An 18464-nucleotide genomic window follows, 5' to 3' on the forward strand; every position below is an offset into this window, starting at 1 on the left:
CGCAGCTTCCTGGGCTGTTGTAGTCTCCCTGCCTGCTTCCCCGAGCCGAAGCACCTGGGGGATGGAGCCGAATTGCGGCATGGCAGGGGCTTTTCGTCGTTTGCCTTCCCCGAGCCAAGGGGGAGGCAAACGGTGAAAAGCCCCCGCCACACCGCAATTCGGCTCGGGGGCTGGCTTGGCGGTGGCCGGAAGAAGGGGAGGAATCCAGCCCCCGAGCCGAATTGCGGGGAAGGCAAACAACGAAAAGCCCCTGCCGCTGACTGGCTTGACGGTGGCGGGAAGAAGGGGAGGAATTCCTCCCCTTCTTCCCGCCGCCGCCAAGCCAAAGCCGGCTTCCCTCGGCAGCCGCCACCGCTTTGTGCCGGGCAGCGGCGAGAGAAGCAGTTCGTATGCTTCTCCCGCCGCCTGGCACAAAGCCGGCTTCGATTCCCTCGGCAGCCGGCGCCTGGCTTCAGGCAGTGGCTGCCGAGGGAAGCAGCTGTGTGCCAGGCCGCAGCGGGAGAAGCAGAGGTTCCTCTGCTTCTCCCGCCGCCACCTGGCACAAAGCCGACATCGGACAGGGCTTCAGAGAGGTGCAGCGCTTCTCCGAAGCCCCATCCTATGCTCCCGGGTGTCCGTGGCGTGGCGGCGGGGGGAGAAGAGGGGGAACGGATCCATTCCTCCACTTCTCCCCCCTCTTCCCGTGCTACAGCCCTTTGTGTTCCGCTGGTCTCTGCCAGTTGCCCCTCACCGGCAGAGACCAGCGGAACACAAAGGGGAACCAGCTGAAGCGCAGGCAGAAGGCAAAGGAAGATCAGCTGAGAGGCGCTGGCAGCTGTCAGCGCCTCTCAGCTGATCTTCCTTTGCCTTCTTCCCTTGCTACAGCTGGTTCCCCTTTTGCTAGATGAATGCCCCTTTTGCTAGGTTTTGTGATCGGAGGTTTTTATGGCCACGCTTCGCAAGACGAAGCGGCGGCCATAGAAAACCTCATTGTCTTGCGAGGCAACCTCCGATCGCAAAACCTATTCGTATAGCGGAAAATTTGTCTTACAGGGCATTCGTCTAGTGAGGCACCACTGTAAAACACCATCTTCAGTCCTCAGATCCAAATGTCATTATTTCTTTTTCTTTTTTATGCAAAGTCTATGAGAGGTTTCCAATCTTTAATAAATGTTAACAATGTGACTAATTCCAAGATGACAGGGTCATCTTAGAAGAGATATTCTTCGTTTTTTGACAAACAGGAAATAATGTCTCTTCTAAGTCAGTTACCTGCAACAATATGTGAAAACACTGCATAAAACGAAGTTATTTTTCTTCAGAATGGGTATTTTATTCATGTGCAAATATAAGCAGACTTAAATCAATTAATTAAATACAAGTCATAGATTAACTGATTAAGATATTTTTAATTGGCTAGCTTACAATTAACAAGGATGTTTATTTGTTTGTTTCAAATTAGCATCCTATCCAGAGGGGAGGGGGGTGAATTCTGCAACTGATAAACAATGCATATTAAAGGAATAGTTTGCATAATCTGTTACCTTTCTACTAGTCATGGAAAAGGGCAATGTTCCTTATTCCTGTACTGGAAGTTCTGCCAAGGTATTTGAGATTCCATAGCTCAATCCTATGGTATACTTATTAAGGCCATTGATTTCAGTGGGTTTGTGCATATATATATATATATATATATATATATATATATATATATATGTAAACCGACCATGTTTGCATGTCTCCACTTTTCACCGAAACCGCTTGACCGATTGTGTTGAAATTTCGACACAACATCACATGCAAATATGCGAAGGATCTTATACAGTTTGCTTAGACAGATGTCACACCTGAGGCTGGTAAAAGCTAATTTTAAGGAACTCAACATAGCGCCATCTACTGGCCAATGACTATAATACATGACTCAGTTCCATTTCCAAGGATGGGGGCCAAGGTATGGAGATACAGAAGGGATGGGCCAACACTCCCCGGGGACAACAGAGGGAGGAGTATCCTACCGTCCTCCACTGGGGTACAGGGGCCCTGACTGGGCCACAGCAACGCGTGGCCGGGTCCCGCTAGTCTTATATAAGTTTGGGCTGCCAGAAGTTATCATGTGGGTTAGAAACTTGTCATTTAAAATAAAACCTGAGAATTTCAGGATTCCAAAGGAAGTAGCCCAGTTACACCTTTTCCTGTAGTTGCATGGTAAAACTAGAATACGACCTTTCTAGATTGAGGAGAAGGGGCTTCTTCAAGCTCCTAAGGCACATTTTATGATGAAATATTACAGAGGCAGTGGCTAGGTAGGGCTAAAAGGCCTACGGTAATTTGTGCTAAACATATAGGGATGATAAGAAGGGTTCAGGACAGCAATAGCTGATGGAATTGAAGCACACCTAGTTCCACCTTTAAGAAGCACATTTTGATAAGTCATTGATTTGGAGCATTTGCAGCATAATTAAAAGGGCACTTTGCTCAGGTATTGAAATGTACAAGAGACAAAACAACTTTATATTGACATTAGCTATCATCTTGATCAGAGTATCATGGTTAAAGCGAAGAAGTCTTTTGTGCCTCTATGTCTAGCTTGCTGCAGAGACTGAAGCTATGAACTTGTCCCACTTTTCTTGCCAGATCTTCAGGGCATTTTCCTTTTGACCAGGTCCCATACTGCTGTATCTGTGAAAATAAAAGAAGTCCAGGTCAGAAGAGGAGAAACTGCTTTAAAAGCTGGATGATTAGGTCAAAAGCCAGAAAAGAGCAGGAAATAAAAACTCAGCAAATCGACTGTTTATGCTGCACTGGGTATATAGGTGCAGCCTAGGAAGAAAATCTCACTGAATTTACAGGACTTGCTGTCAGGTACCGTGTTTCTCATATTATAAGACATGTCTTATATTAATTTTTTCCTCAAAAAAACACGACATGGCTTATTTTCAAGGGATGTCTTATTTTTTAATAAAGTGAACGCGGGCGCTGTTTGCCGGGCTTGTCAAGCCCAGCAAACAGCGCCCGCCGATCTTCGGTGACAGGCGGGGGTGGGCGGAGAGCAGAGAACGATCTCCGCTTCCCCCCCACCCCCGTCTGTCACACAGCACAGGGCCGAAGATCGGCGGGCGCTGTTTGCCGGGCTTGTCAAGCCCAGCAAGGAGCGCCCGCCGATCTTCGGTGACAGGCGGGGGTGGGGGGAGAGCAGAGAACGATCTCCGCTTTCCCCCCACCCCGCCTGTCACACAGCATAGGTCTGAAGATCGGCGGGCGCTGTTTGCCGGGCTTGTCAAGCCCAGCAAGGAGCGCCCGCTGATCTTCGGTGACAGGCGGGGGTGGGGGGAGAGCAGAGGACGATCTCCGTTTCCCCCCACCCCCGCCTGTCACACAGCACAGGTCCGAAGATCGGCGGGCGCTGTATGCCGGGCTTGTCAAGCCCAGCAAACAGTGCCCGCCGATCTTCGGTGACAGGCGGGGGTGGGGGGAGAGCAGAGAATGATCTCCGCTTCCCCCCCACCCCCGCCTGTCACACAGCACAGGGCCGAAGATCGGCGGGCGCTGTTTGCCGGGCTTGTCAAGCCCAGCAAAGAGCGCCCGCCGATCTTCGGTGACAGGCGGGGGTGGGGGGAGAGCGGAGCACGATCTCCGCTTCCCCCCCACCCCCGCCCGTCATACAGCACAGGGCCGAAGATCGGCGGGCGCTGTTTGCCGGGCTTGTCAAGCCCAGCAAACAGCGCCCGCCGATCTTCGGTGACAGGCGGGGGTGGCGGGAGAGCGGAGAACGATCTCCGCTTTCCCCCCCACCCCGCCCGTCACACAGCACAGGGCCGAAGATCGGTGGGCGCTGTTTGCCGGGCTTGTCAAGCCCAGCAAACCGCACCCGCCGATCTTCGGTGACAGGTGGGGGTGGGGGGAGAGCGGAGCACGATCTCCGCTTCCCCCCCACCCCCGCCCGTCACACAGCACAGGGCCGAAGATCGGCGGGCGCTGTTTGCCGGGCTTGTCAAGCCCAGCAAACAGCGCCCGCCGATCTTCGGTGACAGGCGGGGGTGGGGGAGAGCGGAGCACGATCTCCGCTTCCCCCCCACCCCCGCCTGTCACACAGCACAGGGCTGAAGATCAGCGGGCGCTGTTTGCCGGGCTTGTCAAGCCCAGCAAACAGCGCCCGCCGATCTTCGGTGACAGGCGGGGGTGGGGGGAGAGCGCAGCACGATCTCCGCTTCCCCCCCACCCCCGCCTGTCACACAGCACAGGGCTGAAGATCGGCGGGCGCTGTTTGCCGGGCTTGTCAAGCCCAGCAAACAGCGCCCGCCGATCTTCGGTGACAGGCGGGGGTGGGGGGAGAGCGCAGCACGATCTCCGCTTCCCCCCCACCCCCGCCCGTCACACAGCACAGGGCCGAAGATCGGCGGGCGCTGTTTGCCGGGCTTGTCAAGCCCAGCAAACAGCGCCCGCCGATCTTCGGTGACAGGCGGGGGTGGGGGAGAGCGGAGAACGATCTCCGCTTCCCCCCCACCCCCGCCCCTCACACAGCACAGGGCCGAAGATCGGCGGGCGCTGTTTGCCGGGCTTGTCAAGCCCAGCAAACAGTGCCCGCCGATCTTCAATGACAGGCGGGGGTGGGGGGAGAGCGGAGAACGATCTCCGCTTCCCCCCCACCCCCGCCTGTCACACAGCACAGGTCCGAAGATCGGCGGGCGCTGTTTGCCGGGCTTGTCAAGCCCAGCAAGGAGCGCCCGCCGATCTTCGGTGACAGGCGGGGGTGGGGGGAGAGCGGAGAACGATCTCCGCTTCCCCCCCACCCCCGCCTGTCACACAGCACAGGTCCGAAGATCGGCGGGCGCTCCTTGCTTGCGCTACGGCTCGGGGAAGCAGGCAGGGAGCTCCTGCTGGGTCCCGCGCCTTCGCCTCTCGCTCGGTCGGGGCTTTGCGATAGTGCTTATTTTCGGGGTATGTCTTATTTTTCACCAACCCTTTGAAATCCTGTCATGGCTTATTTTTGGGGGATGCCTTAAAATATGAGAAACACGGTAAGTGTGCTTAGAATTACAGCTGTCATGGCTGTGGTCCCAAGCTCAGAGAAGGATAAGCCAATCATGTTTGGAAATGTTTTACCACTTACCAGGTCCATGTTTGATAGACCTCTAACCTACCGTAACCATAATATAAACTTATTTACCGATGTGGGCAAGTAGTGCAGAGCACATCAGCAATAAGGGTAATAAGTGGAGTATCCAGTGGTGCATAGGTGTTAAAAACCAGTGCACTGATTTGCCTATTAGCTTCTAAGCCAGTTTCAATTAACTTTTGCTAACCATAATAATAATAATAATAATAATAATAATAATAATAATAATAAATTATTTATACCCCACCCATCTGTTGTGACCAGGATACCCAAAAGATCACCTTGTCCCATACAGAACCGCTAACAAGGAGGACTTGTAAGTGGTGCTGCATTTTACAGTATGTCACCTAACAGCATACACAGAAAAGGGTCTGCTCTGTGGTGGGACCCACTCTTTAAACACTCCCCTCCCTTGCTATATGGGAGGCACCCACAGTAGGGTGCTACCAAAGACTGTTAAAACCTAATTTGTTTGCTCAGGCTTTCCCTGACTAGGTTATTGGTACATTTTAAATATCTGGTGCATATCCCATACATTGTTTATTGTTTCCTGCAGTGGTTCCCCCTACGTGGAATGCTCTCCCCAGTGAGGTTTGGCTGACACCCTCAATATACAGCTTTAGATGCCAGGCGAAAATGTTCCTTTTCAACCAAGCCCTTGATATTATGGAAACGGGACTTACATTTTATCTCAACTTATGAGTTGAAAGAAAATGTGCTCAAAATGCAATATAGGTGGTACCTAACACCAGTAAAATTGGCAAAAATGTACAAAGGTAGTAGCAATATATGTTGGAGGTGTCAGAAAGAAGCCGATACCTACCTGCATGTATGGTGGCATTGTAAAAAAAAATTAAGAGCTTTTGGGAAGAAATATATAAAGAATTGAAAAAATAGTTAAATACTCTTTCAAGAAAGAACCAGAAATATTTCTATTAGGAATGTTAGGTGATGAAATTAAGGCCAGAGATAGATGCTTGATTATGTATGCAACGGTAGCTGGTAGACTTCTTATCGCGAAAAATTGGAAGAGCGACAAAGTACCCAGTAAGGAGGATTGGCTAGTCAAATTGATAAAATATACAAATTTAGCAATAAAAGCCAGAGAAATGAAGGGGTTAAATGATGAGAGAACGGATAAAGATTGGAAAATGTTAAAACAATATTTAATGAAACAGGTAGAAAAAAGTCAATCTCATAGCAAATGTGTGAAGGGCCCCAAAAATATCTAAAGGAAAAGAAAAACACAGTAAAGAGTATGCATTGTAACAAAGTTATATAAACCGGAATATAGGGAAGACTGGAAGTCACATGAGGTGGTGGGGGTGGGGTAGAGGTGTTATTTTTCGTATGTGCGTTTCCTTTTTTTCTGTTTGTTTTTTGTTTTTCAAATGTGAATATTTTGTATTCTGATAAAATTTTGTTTCATTTGTTTCTTTTTGATTTCTGTTTATTTTAGAAAATAATTAATAAAGATTAATTTTATTTAAAAAATAAATGTGTTGTCGAAGGATTTTTGGTTTCTTGTTCTTAATTTTATTATGCATTTTGTGGTTTTTATATTGTAATTATATGCTGTAAACTGCCCTGAGATCTACAGATGACAGACGGTATACAAATTTAATTAATAAATTAATAATAAGAATACTTACTTTAGAGAGTTTAGTGCTAGTTGTTTCAAAGTCCTCAGATCAGCACTCATCCCTCCAATGCCCATGAACATCTCATAGAGGTCATATGACAAACCCTTTACTCCAAAGATGGATGGATCATCAGAGGCAACCACGATGCGGTGACCCTCTGCCATCAGGACTGCAGCAGGATGGTTCCTGAGATCTGATACTAACATCAGGACCTTGAAGAGGTACATAACTGAGATAAGTAAATACTGCCATTTTATCTTTCTCTCTGTGTGTGTTGCATATCTTTAGGCACCAAGCAAAAACATTCCTCTTCTCCCGTCTTTGGCTAATTAAACAATCCATGGACTTTTAAACTGTGGAGGGGGCCTCAAAGGGAATATTGTTTTTGTTTGTTATTATGGTATGTATTTTGTGTTTTTATATGGTAAGCAGTTCTGTGATCTTCAGATGAAGAGTGGTACAGAAATCTAAACAACAATAAATCCTGCCTCGTAGGTTGCACTCTAGAAAAGTACAACACTTCTGTGGCTCAAACCTGTACATGCATCCTCGTAGCATTTTGCCACAACTTTGGCGGTTTTTAGGCCTTGGCAAGGTATCCTTTAGTCTATCTTCGAGTTGTGGGGGGAGCATTTCATGCACACTCCCACACAGCGGAGTTTGTAGGGTCCATTAAAGGGTTGATTGCGGGAGTCCCTGGCCCTAGAGTGGCGGCATGTAGGTCACACTCCTGGCTGAGGTAAAGTGAGAGGGCATGCTGTGTAAGTTCGTGCTTTACAGTCCCCTCACACTGCACCTCATTGCCCTGCACATCCTCAGTCCCACATGGACTCATTGCCTATGCCAAGTTTCCCACATTCTGAAGTTCAGTAAAGTTGTGGCCAATTTGAACCCATACTTTGGTCTCTCGTCTCATTCTTGGAATTGGGGGGGGGGGTAGGCTCCACAGACAGGGTTCAGCACATGTGCTCACAATTGTATGCACTCTTAAATGAAGGAGACTGCCCCAAGTAAAAAATGCATAAATTGGGCAGCATTCTTTCTCTAACTAAAATCAGCAGGATTTCAAACTGCTGAAGACAGTACACAAATGTACTGACAAAGAGTCTTGTGGTACCTTAAAATACTAGCACATTTTGTTAAAGCATAAGCTTTTGTGGATTGCAGTCTACTTTATCAGATATATGAAGTATAATTATTTACTCCTCTCCCCCAAGCTTTACAATAATGTATATATCCTGCAATTATATATATTTATCATGCATCATTGTTATTTTTATCAGTATCATCATCCTTGCTTAAACACACACACACACACACACACACACACACACACACACGTGTAAACACACTTTAGGATTAATCCTGCTATCAAAGACAGATTACAGGGCTAGGCTCCCTTCTGTGTGAACAGTACCTGGTTAGAAATAGGGCAGACTTCTATAGGAATATCCATCTTCAAAGCCAATTTCTTAGCTTCTGGGTGCTTGGTGATGGCAAATCCATGGCCAATCCTGCTGGTGTTCAACAGCAGAGCATCCAACAAATTTCTATCTACAGAGGTGCCTTCCCAGTCTGAGTGATAAAGAGAATTCTTACATCAATACAAAACCACAAAATGGTTGTCACAATGGTCCCAAATACATAGAGGGAAACCCCAGATAAGTTGTTTTCTGAAAGAGTATTGTTATGTGAGGCCTAAAAAGGGATTGCTAGAACTTTTCTGTGGTCTAGTTTGATGTTTTATCATGATTTGCTTTGTTGGTTTTTTGTTTTCTTTCTGCCACATCTCATTTTACCAACTATGAAAGTCAAGTTAAATCACATGCCTAAAGCAGTCAAGTGAATTCATGGCCATGAATCCCAAAATCCTGCCTTTGCATCTTGCACTCTTGAGGAATTAATGCCTCCTGTGCACATCAATACCATGTTTAAAGTGGCCCACTCCACTCAAAATGGCAAACCATTCTGTGCTTGGTAAAACAAAGTACAGTGCTACATTGGTTTTTTAACGTCTTGGAAGTCAAATGTTTTGGTTTTCAAATGCCGGAAACCCGGAAGTAACTGCTTCGGTTTTTAAACACTTTTTGGAAGTCGAACGTGCCACATGGCTTCCGTATTGAGCTTTTAATGCAAATTAGCCACTCAGATTTCATGCAATACCTAGGATCAACCAACAGCAAACTCTTAACTACCCGATGAAAGGAAAGGGTGCCTTCTTTCCGTTACAGTATCAATGTTTCAAGCCTTTATTGCCATGGTACTAGAAAAACCTTTCAATTACCGACAACCATGTTTCACTGTAACTACATTGCAGAAAGTTGGAAAACATGACCATGTGACCCAATCACCCTCCCTGAAAACTCCTCTGACATCTTAGCAATAGCTTAGCCGACACTACTGTCTGAGTCGGCGTTTTCTGTTTTGTTGCAGCACAGATGGAGCAGCAGATTGCCACACTGCTAAGTCTCTGTGAGCAGAGGCTCCTATGTGGCAAAGCATTCTGGGACTGCTTATGCAAAACAGTAATCCACATGAACTCTGGCAGACGCCACAGGCTTTGGCAAAATGTTATTTGCTACTCAACATGCCTATCACGAGGGGGTTTGCCAGTACATTTCAGAGGACTGGTACAAGCACAATCCTATGCATGCTTGATCAAAGATAAGTCCAGCTGAGTTCAATAGGTCTTTCTTCTATGTATGTTGTGCATAGGATTGCAGCTGTAATATTAGATTGGTCCACTGACACACACGCCAATGTATGCCAACACACACACAAAAAGGCAGAATACTGTTTATCTAGTTTCATCAAAAAGGTCATCAGAAAGTTCTGGACATAATGATATAAGAACAGCCCTGCCGAATCAGACCACAAACCCAACTAGTCCTGCTTCCTGTTCTCAAAGTGGCCAACTAGGTGACTATAGCAAATTCACAGGCAAGGCCTGAGTATAACAACACTCTTTCCACCTGTACTTCTCCTTACTGTGGGATTGCCATATTTTGAAAAGTAAAAACCAGGACACCCCGAAAGTTGTTGTGCTCTTTTTAGGATGACCATGAAATTGTTGAGCTTTCTTTTATAAAATGGCAAAAAAAACCAACCCATTATTTTCGATTGACTTGCCTAAGACCCGCCTTTCGAAATTCCCTCAGGACGTAAATTTCGCCTTTGAAATTCTGGGCATATGGCAGCCCTACCTTACTGCTCAGTTTTGATTCTCTTAAGAACATAAGAAGACAGACCCTCCAAAGTGTCCCTATTTTCTTTTTTCTTTTTCTTTTCTTTTTTGTCCCACTTTTCCTTAGGATGTCCCTATTTTCATTGGAGAAATTTTGGAGGGTATGGAGTTATCTGATCCCTGAGCTGCCTGAAGGCAATCTTTTATTATGTTTTTATATATGTTGGACTGTGGGGTGTAAATAGTAAAATTATCATTGTGGAATGGGAAGTCCCTATTTTCATCGGAGAAATGTTGGAGGGTATGAGAAAGGCCCAGAAGGATCAGGACAAGGGGCCATCTAGTCCAACATCCTGTTATTACAGTGGCCAACCAGATGCATAGGGGAAGCCAACAAGCAAAACCCAGGTTGGGGGGTGGGGGTGGCGGCAGCCAGGTACACCTGGCCTGGGCCTTGGAAGGCTAAGTCAGTTGGGGTGCCCTCCCAAGGGCTGACTGCTTTTCTGTTTGAGTTTATAACTTTATTCTAACAAGACTCCTCAGATAAGCTATGCACAGGCCTGGTAAAACCTGAGTGCAACAGGACTCTCCCCACCTGCTATACCCAGTAATTGGCATTCAGAAGCATACTGGCTCTAACAGTGGAGATAGAACATAGCTATCATTGCTAGCAGATTGTACTGCATAAATAGCAGCCGCAGCAGCAGCACGTAAGGTTGAATAGAAAGGCTTGGATCAGATGACCTATTTGTCTCTTGAAAGCCTATGGCCTCCAACCCATATGAGTCACAAACAGTAAGGCAGTGAAGGAAATTGATGCATGCATTTTGGTCTGTTACAAAATGTGTGCGCATACGCACACACCCCCACACACGTACTTTGCAGACATGGACTGGATTTGAAGGCTCCTAAAGAACTTCTAGATGACACTACTTTGGAAGGTAATGGACTCTCCTTTGTAAGGATTTCTTTTTTAAGTAGAGGCTGGATGGCAAGAGGCTGAACTATAATAATAGGGCCATTCCGTGAAAAATGAGCCTGATTAGAAAAAAATTATTTTTAAAATATACTTATTTTACTTATAGTTTCATTAACTAAACATATTAAAGTTCAATATTCCAAAGGAAAAAAGAATTTGAAATTATTTTTTTCATGAGAAATCTGAGCTTGAAGTTTCAGTATCATTTTTCTGATTGTGTAGCTTAATTTTGTTCATTTAGGTTGGCATTATTTTTTAAAGATAAACAAAAATTGTGGTTGTCATTGTTGGTATATTATTAAAGTGAAGAACTTTGTCTACACATTGGACTTGAAAATTTTTAAATAGGTAAGTTATTTCTATTTTATTTTTATTATTGAATGGGATGCTGTTTCAGTGTCCCACCCGTGACAGCAAAAGGTACAAAAGTTTATTTTGTGATAAAACTAATTTATAGGTTATGTTTGTTTTATTGTGGGAGTATGTATTAGAGTATAACACACCTATCAATAATAAAAATGCAGTTAATTAATGTAAACACCATGAAATTTTAATAATTCTTTTTCTGTCCCACCCGTGACAGTTTTCAACTTGTTTTACTGTTGTAGCTTGAGTTAGTGATTTCAGCAAGTGATTTCAGCTCTCTGCAGACAGGAGACAGATTCCTCATGTAACAATTCTTTATTCTGGCAAACAAGACTGAGGGACTGAGGAGAGGGGAACTAGCTAGAAAGGGATACATTTTGGAGGGAACAATCTCAAGCAATCACAAAGCTGCCTTTTGGTGGAAACCAATAAGACTAAGGAGCCAAATGCAGCTGCTTGAATGAATCAATAGTAGCTGTTCCTTCTGGAACATAAAGGCAGTTACCGTTACTTTACCCTAGTACGAATACATACAGTAATACAGATAATATAACCTTTGAATCAATACACAAAATGGGAAATACTACATCTGCAGAACGTATGAGAAAGCTGCGTGAAAAACTAAAACAAGATAAAAACAAATGTGAAAGCTTCAAAGAAAAGGAGAGGGTCAGAGATAAGAAGAGGCGAGAAAAGTTGGTAAAGAATTTGTCTGCAAAATCACTTATGGAATACAGACGGAAAGAAACTGAGCGCAAAAGAAAGTACAGACAAAAGATAAAAGAAAAAAATCTAGGCCAATTGGCGACACTACTATTCCAGAGACTGGGTCATTTAAATGCCCACAATCTCTTGGAAAGGCTGTTACCAAAGTTAAAAGAGTGTTCCATTAAGTCCATGGAAAAGAATAAAGAATAGCCATGTTACGAAAGCTTGTGTATGAGAGTTCACCTCAAGCGCCAAAAACACTACAGTGGTACCTCGGGTTACGAACGTGATGCGTTCCGGGTCGCAGTTCGTAACCCGAAAAGTTCGTAACCCGAAAAGGGCCCAAACCGCCTTTTGCGCATGCGCGCGCGGCAAAATACTTCCCGGTTTGCGAAGTTCACAACCCGAGGTACGACTGTATATGATAAAAGCCCTAAACAGAACACCAAAAGTTCTATTATTTCACAAGATAATATCTCAAAGGTCCATGAGTTTTATAATTCAGATGATATTAGCAGGCAGGCACCAGGATTTAAGGATGTCAAATCTATTAAAGATCCGACAAGTGGAAAAAGAATCAAAATCCAAAAGCGGCATATGAATATGACAGTCCAAGAAGCCTATGCCTTATTTAAGATTGCATAGCTGCCAAGTTATCCCTTTTTTTAAGGGATTTTCCCTTATGCTGAATAGGCTTCCTCGCGAGAAAAGGGAAAACTTGGCAGCTATGAGATTGATAATCCAACAGATGAAATCAGCAAATCAAAATCAAGAAAATATTTTTTTAATAGATTTTAATTTTAGTACAGTGGAACCTCGGTTTACGAACACAATTGGTTCCAGAAGTCTGTTCATAAACCGAAGTGTTCGTAAACTGAAGTGAACTTTCCCATTGAAAGTAATGGGAAGTTGATTAATCCGTTCTAGACGAGGAAAAACACCCCCTAGAACGGATTAACCGCTTTGCTCCGATGCCTTCGCGGAGGCCGGGGAGCGTTTCCGCGACTGGGCTGCAGCCGCGAAAGCGGTCCCGGCCTCCGCAAAGGCATCGGAGCAAAGCCCCAGCCTCCGGAAGGCATCGGAGCCGGGACTTCGCTCCGATGCCTTTGCGGAGGCCGGGGAAAGCGGTCCCCGGCCTCCGCAAAGGCATCGGAGCGAAGTCCCGGCTCCGATGCTTTCCGGGGGCCAGGGAGCGTTTCCGCGACTGGACTGTGCAGCCGCGAAAGCAGTCCCCGGCTACCGGAAGCCGGGGACCGCTTTCGCGGCTGCACAGCCCAGTCGCGGAAACGCTCCCCGGCCTCTGGAAGGCATCAGAGCGAAGTCCCGGCTCCGATGCCTTTGCGGAGGCCGGGGAGCACTTTCGTGACTGCAGCCCAGTCACGAAAACGCTCCCCGGCCTCCGCAAACGCATCGGAGCGAAGCCCAGCCTCCCCGAAGGTATCCGACGCTCCGATGCCTTTGGGGAGGTTTGGCCTTTGCTCCGATGTCTTCGGGGAGGCCGGGCCTTCGCTGCGGGCCTCCAGGAGGCATCGGAGCGAAGGCCCGGCCTCCCCGAAGGCATCGGACGCTCAGTAGACCTCCGGCACCTCGGTTTACTAACTTCCGGGTTAGGATAGTTCGTAAACCGAAAGTTCGTAAACCGAGGTGTTCGTAAACCGAGGTACCACTGTAAATACAACATTATACTTTGTAGGCTATGGTAGATAGTAAGTATAGTAATAGCAAAAGGTTTTTTGTAATTATTCCATTTTTAACAACCTTAATTGTATGTTAAATCAAGTGTATGCCAGACGCGTCCCACCCGTGACATTTCATTGTCCCACCCGTGACAGCATTTTTTTCCTTAATTTTGTATCATTAAATTTCTTAACCTGAATTTCTGATTGCATAGTTGTAACCGATAAACATTGATTTAAACAAATATGCTGAGTTTATAATTGATTCACCTCCCAACTCACAGAGTTTTTCCATAAATCAAACTTATCTCAAGCCCCATGTCCTTTTTTTGTCCCACCCGTGACAATACTTTAACATTTAATAAAATTGTCAAAAATATCCATAAAAATAATAAAAAATTAGTAAAATGTTCAGTATCTTATTAAGAACATAGTTCAAATTTTGGTTGTTAATTTTTATGTATATTTACATTCTTACACATGTGTGAATACCAAAAAACATGGTCCAAGTGTCCCACCCGTGACAATGGAATGGCCCAATAATAATAATATAATTTATTATTTATACCCCACCCATTTGGCTGGGTTTCCCCAGCCACTCTGGGCGGCTTCCAACAGAAAAATAAAACACAGTAATCTATTAAAGATTAAAAGCCTCCCTGAACAGGGTTGCCTTCAGATGTCTTCTAAAAGTCTGGTAGTTGTTTTCCTCTTTGACATCTGTTGGGAGGGCGTTCCACAGGGCAGGCGCCACCACCGAGAAGGCCCTAGATGAGCTTTAGGGTTCCTTCCAACTCTTATGCTTCCATATACAAATCTTTATTAGAATATGAATATCCATTCAGGTGCATAGCTACATACAATGTGTGGGGGAAGTTCCAACACTGTTTTCAATAGGACTTACAGGTACCGGTAAATGTTTGTAGGATTTCAGTCCTCATCTCCTAGTTACACCTTACTCTTATTTATTTCATTTAACAAAATTTCTATATGCTTACTTGACAGAAGACCTCAGATCATCAGTGGGATGTGCCCATACTTACTTGTCTCACCGGCATGAAAGAAATATGGCAATTTCTTTCCCAGAGTTTTCGGAAGGGTCAAGGCATCCTTTAGCTCCCAGAGGGCTTTTCCTCCATCTTCCCAGCCAACCTGAGAAGGAAATTGCTCTTGATAAGCATTTAATGCTTAGATCGTCTATAGATCAGGAGGAAGAACCTGCACTGAAATGTCTTCCTAACTTATATTTTTATTTAAAAAAATCATGTCAACCCAATGTTCAATTTGTGAAATAAGGTAAAAATAATCTGCAGCCATAACTTTGAGACAACAAGCATCTTTTTTATTTCCTTTGTTTCTTAAGTGGACAGAACTACAAAAGGCACTGCAACATAGGTAAGGAGACCTGCTTACGCATGTTACACAAGTGAAACATTTCTCATTGAACTGCTCTGAACAGGGCCAGCCCTACCATGAAGCAGAGTGAGGCAGCTGCCTCAGGCGGCAAATTCTGAGGGGTAGAAAGTGGCTACCAGCTCTTGAATTCCATGATTCCATTTCTTACGTCACAAGGATTAGTAGGAAGTATTTCCAAGGAATGCCATACATCAAATATATTTCACCTCAGATGCTGCAGCAATTTGTCATGGCCTCAGCTATACGGTCAAAGGGTACATTACATCCCCTGCAAGAGAGTTTTTTGATAGGATTGTAGCCCAATGAAACCTGTGTCCACCACCATGAATATCATCTTATTGTGCCTGCTTTCCTTCTAACACAAAAATCAAAACCAAGTAAGAAATATAGGCAATTACCAAATCAAAGCCTGCCATAGTTTCTGGGAACTCTGCTCTGAGTGCCATAGCTGCACGGACAGCTTCTTCAATCTGGGGGGCATTCTCATGTCTGAAAATTAACAGGAAGAGAAGAGTACCAAGAGAGGGAGAAAAAAACTAGGTACTGTCTGTTCTGTTTAAAAAGGCTATTTTCATATTATGAATCAGCCACTGGATATATAGATGTTTTCTGTTACACGCATTGGTGTGTACATAATTTTAGCAATGAGTCCACTCTGAAAGCGCACCACATTCACATTTTGTGCACAGATACAAACTTCTCCTGATCAAACTCACAGGAAATGTGTACTTCCCATTTGCTTCAGAGTTGAATTAGTTGCACAGCACTAATTGTGTGGTCCTTGTGCCAACCACAAACCTGACCTCTCATTTTCAGAGCAGCTTATGTTTTAAGAGTTTTAAATTCTCTGACTAAAATTTGCAAGTAGTTTCAGAAAGAAATAAGTACATAACATGGCCAGCTGACTTGGCACACAAGGGAAAAGGATGAGGCAATCTGCATTTGAATCAGAGGTCTTACATCAGTGGTGAGGAACCTCCAGTGCCTAGGCCTCCCCATTCTACTGGCAATGCTATTTTGGCCAAACCACACCCACTTACCCTAACCCTGGCATCTTGTATGATGTCAGGTGTGGGGCAGGTAAAGACACAGCTGAACCAAAAGGGGATTTGCAGCTGATTGGTGCCACTTCATTGGCACTGTGAATGGTGTTTTGCAAGCTCCCTAAATTAGCTGATCTGTACGGAACCTAAATATTGTATATTCCTGCGTATAAGACTACTTTTTAACCCAGGAAAATCTTCTCAAAAGTCGGGGGTACTCTTATACGCCAGGTCGTATTTCTTATACGGCGGGTATATCCCAAACTCTATATTTTAACTGGAAAAGTTGGGGGTCGTCTTGTACGCTGGAATATGTGGTATTTCTCATTAAAACAGTTGAGTAGGAGAATTTTTTTAAAGTGCTATTTCTGATGGACAGAGCAGAAGCTCAGTACTACGCTTGGACTACTGCAATGCGCTCTACGTGGGGCTACCTTTGAAGGTGACCCGGAAACTACAATTAATCCAGAATGCGGCAGTTAAACTGGTGACTGGGAGCAGCCGCCGAGACCATATAACACTGGTCTTGAAAGACCTGCATTGGCTCCCAGTACATTTCCGAGCACAATAGCAGCAATAAGTAGAATGGAGGAAAGGAGAGAGGGAAATCTCTTCCCCCTTCTGGATCATGATGTGCTGGTATGCATTAAAATCTGAGCCAGAGAATAATTATAGAATCGTAATGTTCACCTCATATTGGAAGCAAACAATACAACTCTCCAAGGTTCATGTTTCTTAGCCAGAGGATACAAGTACTGGCATCATCACAAGGCACTAATATCATAGATTGTTTCCATGAGCACAAATGAGGGGGGCTTCTTTTCATTCAATTTTCCGAAGATGTTTTTGTTAATTTTTCTGAACTGAATGTATTTTTCTCATCTATAATGACCTGCAGTTTCTTTCAACAATAAAATGTGAATTAGATAAGTTAAAATATATGTGTTCTGGCAAAGTCATCTAGATATTCCTTACCTGTGTGCTGTGTATATAATCTTTGCACTAACAAAGTCTGGGTGGTCCTTTACAAACTCTTGGGTTGTGCTTTGATAAACTGCCATAGACCAGGATTTGTCATGCATGGTACCATCCAACTCATATACCTATGGGCAGAATATGCAAACATAAAGGTAAAGGCAAATGAGGGGGCAGTCTGTCATAAAGCAAGAACAGAACAATCGGCACCAGAACTCCTCAAGTTTTGTTCCTGACTGCAGTTTCAGCCCAGGTTCAACCATGCATCCAGCTTTGGACAAGAAGCTAAGCCAAACCTTGCTTTAGCTCAGTACAGGAATAAAAACAATTGAGGAGGAGCAAAGTGGCTGCAAATTCCCCTCAAGGAACCTGCACATTCAAGCAGTGACAGTAGGGCAGAGAGTTTATCCACACTTCCTCTTGTCCCCCTGCTTTCCCCCAGGGTTTTCTGTATGTTCTGATTTAGAACTACCGGTAAACAGTGGTTTTTCACTGGGAAAGGAAGTGGGGGAACTGCTCAGACCGTGCCTAGAAAGTACGGGTCACGCAGAAAATGTGTTTTATTTATATATTTTATAATTTATACAAAATACTATTACATAAAATGATAGTATTGTTGAAGCAGAAAAACATAGAATCGTGGAACTGGAAGTAAACCCAAGGTCATCTTTCTAGTGCAACCCCCTGCAATGTAGAAAACTCAGCTAAATCATCCATGACAGATGGCCATCCACAGTGGCGTAGTAATACGGGGGGGGGGGCGTGCCGCCCCAGGCAGCAGGCTGGGCGGGGCTGACCACCTCCGACGGCCGCTGCTGCGCGATGCGGCTGCCGCCATGGAAGAGAAGCCCCGATGCAACCGAGACTGCCTCACTCCGCGGCTTGCTCGCGGGGTTTGCTGTGTTTCTGCATCACATGCCTCCTGTGCAATGTGCCGCGCGCTGCGATGCATGCGTTGTGCGCCGTGACGCGCGACGCATGCGCGTGACAGACACCCCGCCCCCTGGCGGGGTGCCTTTGGGTTTGCAACCCTGGGCAGCCAGGTAGCTAGCTATGCCGCTGGCCATCCAACCTTTGCTTAGAAACCAAAGTCCAGAACCTTCCAAGGGAGATCCATCTTCCATGTATTATAAAAAAGTAAACAACACTTATTTGACCCCCGTTATTTGACAAGGAGGGGGGAACCTACAGGGACAGTCCAAAAGGCACACACAGAGTTCTGTATATAGGGGATAATTTTACAAAACAAGTGGTTCTCACTGACCTGGTGCAAAAATATATTGTCATATGGAGGGCCTTGGATGCCTAGATAAAATACTATAGTCCCACACACCCTTATCTGGGAGTAAGGCCCACTGAACTCAGTGTGGCTTTCTTCT

The 18464-nt window shown here is 45.3% G+C and overlaps 1 protein-coding gene across 1 annotated transcript in view; it reads right to left on the bottom strand.

Annotated features, from left to right (window-relative positions):
- Nucleotides 1-1303: 1303 nt before the first annotated feature.
- The window catches only part of ADA2 (adenosine deaminase 2), a 33723-nt gene continuing 16562 nt past the window's right edge, over nucleotides 1304-18464 (bottom strand). Inside the window, exons 5-10 of the mRNA XM_060280006.1 lie at nucleotides 17086-17213; nucleotides 15466-15556; nucleotides 14695-14803; nucleotides 8156-8313; nucleotides 6748-6950; nucleotides 1304-2658 (exon numbers count right to left, since the gene is read on the bottom strand). Of these exons, the coding sequence (XP_060135989.1) occupies nucleotides 2562-2658; nucleotides 6748-6950; nucleotides 8156-8313; nucleotides 14695-14803; nucleotides 15466-15556; nucleotides 17086-17213 (786 nt within the window). The 3' untranslated portion in view covers nucleotides 1304-2561. The remainder of the gene's footprint in view (nucleotides 2659-6747; nucleotides 6951-8155; nucleotides 8314-14694; nucleotides 14804-15465; nucleotides 15557-17085; nucleotides 17214-18464) is intronic.

This window comes from Zootoca vivipara, chromosome 10 (assembly GCF_963506605.1).
Source record: "Zootoca vivipara chromosome 10, rZooViv1.1, whole genome shotgun sequence".
NCBI classification, from domain to species: domain Eukaryota; kingdom Metazoa; phylum Chordata; class Lepidosauria; order Squamata; family Lacertidae; genus Zootoca; species Zootoca vivipara.